The sequence below is a fragment of the Solanum verrucosum genome, unplaced genomic scaffold (genome assembly GCF_900185275.1).
Source record: "Solanum verrucosum unplaced genomic scaffold, falcon-dt-bn FXZP01000268.1, whole genome shotgun sequence".
NCBI lineage: Eukaryota > Viridiplantae > Streptophyta > Magnoliopsida > Solanales > Solanaceae > Solanum > Solanum verrucosum.
Genome location: NW_026019957.1, coordinates 2,798,944 through 2,806,344, shown reverse-complemented (window position 1 = coordinate 2,806,344; position 7,401 = coordinate 2,798,944). Strand labels below are relative to the sequence as shown.

The window sequence follows — 7,401 nt, the reverse complement described above, 5'->3', positions numbered from 1 at the left end:
AAATAAATACATACTTGTTGTCATTGAAAATTGAGATTGAAATACAAAGTGAGATTGAAATACAAAATGAGCACAATTATACTCACTTAAATTGAAATACAAATGTGACTTTGTTGGTATACCATTATGATGAATACAAAATAAAAAGAAATACAAACTTGCATGTATACAATGTGATATTGAAATACAAAATGAGCAAAATAAAAATACAAATTTTATTGTCTTTGTGTTCTGAGTGGTCGATGATTGTGAGGTCGGTGGCGAGAAGCACCCATCTCAACTTTTGTAAAATGCACAAAATAAGTACTTGTTAAAGATGCACGGAATGATGAACAATTGCTTTTAATATAATAGATAAGTAAAAATGCGCACGTGTTAAAGAGTCAATTCTGAATAAGTAAAAATGAAATAGAAGAAATAATATTTCATATTAAATTACTTTAGGTAGATATTTTCTCCCTTTTGATGAAATTTATGATAGAGAAGTCTAATTGTATTGTATGACCAGTAAAAATTATATGAAAAAAACTTTTCAAATTACATTTTGACTAAACGGTGATTGAATAAGAAAAATATTTAACTTGTTTCCATAAAAATAATTTAACCAACTAGATCTGAATTTCATTATAAACATACTTAAAAGAGCCTTTATTTTGGTAATTAACTAATCTCAATACTTTTCAAACTCGATTTTGACTAGACCATGCTTGAAGAAAAATATTTAATTATAAAAATAATTTTAAGATAAAGTAAGAGGATCTGCTTATTTTTAGAAGCGCTTTTTTAAAATAGCTTTTCAAAAAAATAAATTGTGTTTGACATGATAGCAGATTATCTAGCAAATATGGGAGTATATACTATGCAAAGATCATTCTTCACAGAGTTTTTGTCTCTTCCTATGAGAGTTAAAAAACTTATGAAGAACGAAATAGAAGAGCTCCCAACCTTTCGGATTAGAGCTCAAACGAAAACCTTCTCTTTTGATCATGGTTGATTTTAACAAGAGTTTAGTATATTTTATAGTTAGTATTCTAATGTCTAACAGAATTTACATTGTAAATGATTTGTCCTTGACAAATTTCATATGTGGTTATTTCATTCCTAATAGTAGGGGACATTTCTTGTACAAAGAGGAAATCTACATCCTCCATGTAACTCAGGGGGGCTTGGACAAATATCCACCCTCTTCTTTTGTAAGTGTGATCTTTTGAAGCAATGCACAGGTTGGGGCTACGCCTAAACCCCTCCATCACAGATGGATTTGGAAAAAAAAATAAAAATTGTGTTTGACAAATTTATTTGAAAAATGTTTTGATAAGCAATTTGTGTTTAAATTATTTTTATAAAAAGTACTTTTGAGAGTCAAATTACGAAACATGATAAGAATCAATGTTAATTAATTAAAATGTGCATATTCAATTTTTCAATCGATATTATACATAGATAAATATTGTTGAAAGATATTGAAAAGATGAATCTTTTTGTTATTTGTTACATATTTTTTTGGATTCAATCTTAGCAATTATCCTTTTTTTTTGTTGTTATAACACTCTAAAGTTTTAAGAAATTCAAATTAAAATAAAATAATACGTAGATTAAGAAAAGAAAAATTTGTTATTTGTTACTTTTTTGGGAGAGTCTAAATCTTTAATTATCACTTTTTCCTTTTTTTAATCCTGAAAAAAATATTGTTGTTACCTTTTTTTCTAATTCTGTAAAATAATATATACAATATAAAGTATAAATAATAATATAAAAATATAAAAAATATATAAAAAAATTATCATATAAAAATAAAAAATAAAAAATAAAAAATAATTTTTTTGGATGAAAATTAACCAAACTTATGAGATATGTTAATTAATTAATAAGAGATATATTGATAAATATGTATATATGTAAATGATATGTTAGTCTTTAAAAAATGTTTTCTGCTTTTGCTTCTGCTTTTTAAAAACTTTTAGCTTCTTCCCAACAATAGAAAAACTGCTTCTGCTTCTCTTTAAAGCAGTTTTAACGATTTGCCAAACACTTAATTTTTCAAAAAAAAAAACACTTTTGGCCTCCCAACAGAAATGCCAAACAAGCTCTAAATCTAGATTTCATTTTAAACATACCTAAAAGAGTCCTTATTCATGTGTTTGGTAATGTATGGGTTCACCTTTTCTATTCATTCATACGTACCAATGGAAACACTACTATCCCTATAAATATCGAATATTTTTTTTAATATATTAACATAGAAGTACTGCGTTTGAGTCTCGTTGTCTTCTGTTATAAAAAGAAAATGGATCTTAGAATGATGTTTTCTTTGATTGTATTGATTGTTTTTGTTATCGAAGGAAATTACGTAGTAGAATTGGTGAAACCCGAATTGTTATTTATACATATGACATAAATGCGTGCACACAACAATGTAAAGATCTTTACGGGGCCAACCTTAGAAGGGCTTTTTGTGACATACAAAGTTTGGAGATCGTTGTGCGTGCTCAAAAAAAATATACTAATAGATAACGAATATTTAATGACATTAAGAACTTTGAAGATTTAACTCATAATACTTGAATTCTGAATTCACCATTGCTCAAAAATGACATGAATTTTCATAAACAAGTTGAAAATACTCTTCATAGACCTCCTCAAATAACATATGATTTTCATTATTATTGAACTCTATGCATTTTTCAGGTGGAAAAAGGAAATTATCATTGAGGAGTAATTCATCCATCACTTGAAGTTTCTCAAAAATTTGATCTTGGTTTTGATCTTCAATATTTTGAGATGAAGAATGGATTTCACTAGTAGAGGTTGCACTACTTGTGCCATCTTGATTGCTAGAAGAACCTAAAAAAGAAAAAAGAAAAACATAGGCTTGTGTCATTCGATAAAATTTCATAAAAATAAATAAATCATATATATGAGTAAATAATATTATTTTTATATTTAGCGGTTTTGATATACATCACCTAATAATAAATTTGTTTTAAATAACCGCTAATTTTTTTATTTTTTTAAAACGTGACACAATAGAAGGTTCCATTAGAAAATCACATATGCACTTACTAGTGAAATTGTGATTATTATCTGATACTGCTTGAGCGAAATCCTGTGTATGTGGTTGCTCTTCTATCTTTGTTGCTACTTCATCTTCAATATTATGTTTTTCGACAATCTTCACCTTCTTCTTCCTCCTCGTCTTATTTTCGTCGTTATTTTTTCGATTAATTTGGGAAGAGACATTCGGTTTTTCCTTTTTCCTTCTCCTTTTTTTTGCTTGAGATTTGTGTATCCGCGGCTCATTTCCTTGTGCTTTGAGTTTCTTGAGGAGACTCGTATTCCAATAGTTCTTGATGTCATTGTCTGTTCTACCGGGTATTCTTCCGGCAATGAGGGACCAACGACTACCCAAAAGAGTATAAAGTCGAACAATAAGATCGTCCTCTTCGGATGTAAAGGTCCCTCTATTGAGTCCCGGTTTAAGATAATTCACCCATCTTAATCTACAACTCTTGCCGCATCTTAGTAGCCCTAAAATATGTGAACTACATTTAATTAGTTAACTAACTAGTTCAAGTTAATAAGTGCATTGATAAAATACACTTTTAATATAATTCAATCGGGGTGATCAGAGGTGAATTTAACCACAACTTTATTGAAAATGGTGATAACTGATGGGGCAAATTACAGAAATCACATACTTTTAAGGTAAAATTACAATTTATCCCTTAAAAGTTTATAATTACAGAAATCCCTCAAACGGATACAATAATATAAGCGCTGACACATTAATCTGATGCGCGAGATACATTAATTGTTAAGTAAGATACATTACATTTTATACATGATACACTAATCTAATGTACATTTTATATGCGATACACTAATCTGATGCGTGAGATACACTAATATGATGCGCGAGATACACTAATCTGATGCGCGAGATACATTAATCTGATGCGCGAGATACACTAATCTGATGCGTAAAAATGAGGGATTTTGGAGATTTGTAAAACTTATAGGGGATAATGGTAATAAATAAACTAAAATGTGAGATTTCTGTAATTTTTCCATTATTGATACCCTATTTGTCAGAAAACTACATTATATAACTAGGTAAAGAAATTCTTAGGTACACATAATATGTATGGAATTTGACGTATTCATATATTGTTTATTTTATTATATTTTGACTTTGATCGTATTGAAAATTCTAACTTTAGCACTGAAAATGACTTACATAAACACAAATAATTCTATAGAACAACTTTAAAAACAGAGTAATTCATAGTATTACATACATTTTGAAGCCACTTTTTCATTAACTCAAAACTCACAACGTCTAAATTTTGATCCGCCACTATATGCAAATTGGAAACTTGACAAAGATATTGCATCGAATTGATCAATACTCATTACTAGAAAATTGCATTCTTCTGCCTTAGCAATTCAACATAAAATTCAAGATATTTCATCAAATCATAAAGTGAAGATACTGTACTTGTCTTAGAAGGTAGACAAACTGTTTTCGATTAATTTTTCTCGAAAAAAAAATTATTTTTTGTAAAGTGATTACCTGCTTTCTTAGGAAGAGATCTCCATCCAGTACCTTCACCATAATCCTTAATATATTCAGTAAGAAGTAAATCTTCTTTTTTAGTCCATGAACCTTTCTTTAAACCTTCTTTAGAACAACAAGGTTTTCTTCCCATTCCTAATTCCTTCACAAAACGATAATTTGATTTTTAGACAATGAGTTCTTTTGTGTGTGTGTTATTGATGTATGAAAAAAAAAGACAATAGAAATGGATGATCTTGAAGTTATTAAATAATCCAAGCTCCTTTCAAAGAGTTTGTTGGTATATATATAGTATAGTATATATGTTATAGTAGAAGTTGAGCTAGGTCTAGAAGGTAATAAGCTATTTCCCACATGTATGTTAGTTGGTTTATATGGATAATCGGTCAGCTTTATTATTTAATTATTATATATATATATATATATATATTATATTTTTTTCGTTCATTTTTATTTGTCTGTTTTGGATTTTGTACAATCTTTAAGAAATAATGATTGATATGAGAATATTTTATTATAATGTCTATATTAATTGATATTTAGTATTAATGCTTAAAATTAATTTTAAAATAAGTAACTAATACTAATGATTAAATATGAAAAAACCTAATATCTTCTTGATATGTTAAAATGACAAATAAAAAATGAAATATATTTATAGAACAATGGATACATAATTAGATTATTTATTTACTTGAAAAATATCACGTTTTTATATAATGTTCTTATTTTATCCTTCATAATACTCATGTTTAAAATGACACGATTCAAAGAATATTAATTGGGAGTTATATACAACACATCTTTAGCATAATACGAGGAGAAAATTCAATATTTTGTTTGTGTTTTTATATTTTATGTCTAGTCTAATTAATATGACAAAGAAAGTACTAGTATTATTTAAGTAAAACGAATTGATTAGTCAAAAGTTGCTCCGTCCCACTCAATTAATGTGATACATTTTTGCAAAATATGAAGTTTAAGAGAAAAAATAATAATTTTAACGGTTATAAATCACTTCATTAAGATAAAAATAATTTTTTAAAATTTAAATCAATTTAAGTAAAAGAAGTTATTCTCATTTAGTTATGGATAGTTTTTACCTTTTCAAAATTTTAATTTGTAACATAAAATTGTTATAATGTTTTAAAATTCAACTTGAAGTTGAACCCCAAAGTTTTACAGAATTTGAAAAAAGAATTATTTTCACATTGAATAGTTACTCAAGAAAAAAAAAATGAACTTTAATTTATATTCATATTCAAATACAACTTCAATTTAAATATGATTTTTTAACTTTGAAAATAAAAACTCCTATTATTTAGTTTTTCAAATTATATGTTTTTTTATGCTCAAATGTCAATTAAACTAATAATAATTATATTTAATTCTCACATGGGTTTTTAGTAATATTAGAACTAAAAAAAAGAAGCTAAATGTTTCACGTGTATGAAAAATTATAGACTATGAAAGTTCTTTGTCATCACATGTAATAGGACAGATAAATTTTTCAAACATAGCAACAACTTTTTTACTTTTTGAAATTTTTGCAGTGATAATTGTTTACACTTTACACCAATATTGAATTATTATATTCACGACAAATGAATGAATTGGATCGATTATCAATCGATTTTATTTAATATATGATCTGATCAGCTATCAATCGATTATTGTCAATATACGAACGAATTGGACATCAATCAATTGAAAATATATAGAATAGATGAAAATCAATATAATATAATATTCGATCAATTCATATTCAATAATAATTTTTTTTTAATAAAAGGGAGAGTTGGGGGGTGGGGGGGAGGGGTTAACCTACGAATAATGTAAATAGTTTATTCATGATTTCAGGAATGATTAAGTGAAAACACAAGTAGAAATCAAGATAAACATAGACTCTCAAAATAAAAAACTCTGTGAAAATAATAAGCAAATAAATGGATACTTGTAGTATGAATATATTCAAATTATTCATCTTGATATTTATTTGTTTTAATGAATAATATATTTTTTTAATGAATAATATTTATATTTTCATCGATTTTAAATAAAAAATAGTTATCCAATTTATTTTGTCGATCATCTTAAAAATTAGATCACTTTCACTCTAAGTAAAGAGCTGTGAATTTTAATTATGTATAACAATAATATATGTAGTATAATTTAAAAGTAAAATTTAAAAACAAATAGTGTATATATATATTTTATTTCTACCTTAGGACTCCACTGTATCTTTAGACGAATAGGAAATTAAATAAAAAAAACAAAGCAAACTTTTACACACACAAGCTAACTGTATATGCAAGATATAGTAAACTTATAATTGTTTATAATTGCATTAAATAAATGGTTGCAAGAGTTTTGGTGTGTCCCTTTTTCTTTGTTTCCCACTCGGTGTCTGGAGTCTACATTGAAGCTTCGATTAAATCCGAATCACGCTCTGCAGGGCCCATTTGTAGGTGGCGCACCCAATAAGATTTCTTCATACTCAGGACTCGAATCCGAGACCTCTGGTTAAGGGTGAAGCAGTTACACCACTACACCATAACTCATATTGTTGTGTGTCCCATTCCTCAGCTATAATAGAATTATGATATATATTTTTTTAAATAATAATTAAAAAAAAAAAAAAAAAAATATATATATATATATATATAACAAGTACTCCTCAGTTGAAAAAGTTTCTTTTCCTTTTACATGAAAATAATGGAGTACTTTTTTCATGTAAAAGGAAAAAAGTACTCCATTATTTTCATGTGAAAGGAAAAGAAACTTTTCCAACTGAGGAATCAAGTAAAAAATTGATTTGCTTAAAA

The 7,401-nt window shown here is 26.7% G+C and overlaps 1 protein-coding gene across 1 annotated transcript; it reads right to left on the bottom strand.

Moving 5' to 3' along the window:
• Positions 1-2,584: 2,584 nt before the first annotated feature.
• Positions 2,585-4,765, bottom strand: LOC125814343 (myb-related protein 308-like). Its single transcript, XM_049493802.1, has 3 exons — positions 4,574-4,765; positions 3,064-3,528; positions 2,585-2,844 (listed from the first exon to the last, which is right to left on the bottom strand). The coding sequence occupies exons 1-3, from the start codon at positions 4,707-4,709 to the stop codon at positions 2,585-2,587; spliced, it is 861 nt and encodes a 286-aa protein (XP_049349759.1). The 5' UTR covers positions 4,710-4,765.
• Between the last annotated feature and the right edge of the window lie 2,636 nt (positions 4,766-7,401).

Coding starts and splice junctions, on each gene's coding strand:
- LOC125814343 (XM_049493802.1), bottom strand. CDS start 4,709: ATGGGAAGAAAACCTTGTTGTTCTAAAGAAGGTTTAAAGAAAGGTTCA. Junction 3,529..4,573: donor ATCTCTTCCTAAGAAAGCAG/GTAATCACTTTA, acceptor CACATATTTTAG/GGCTACTAAGATGCGGCAAG. Junction 2,845..3,063: donor TAATAATCACAATTTCACTA/GTAAGTGCATAT, acceptor TTTCTTTTTTAG/GTTCTTCTAGCAATCAAGAT.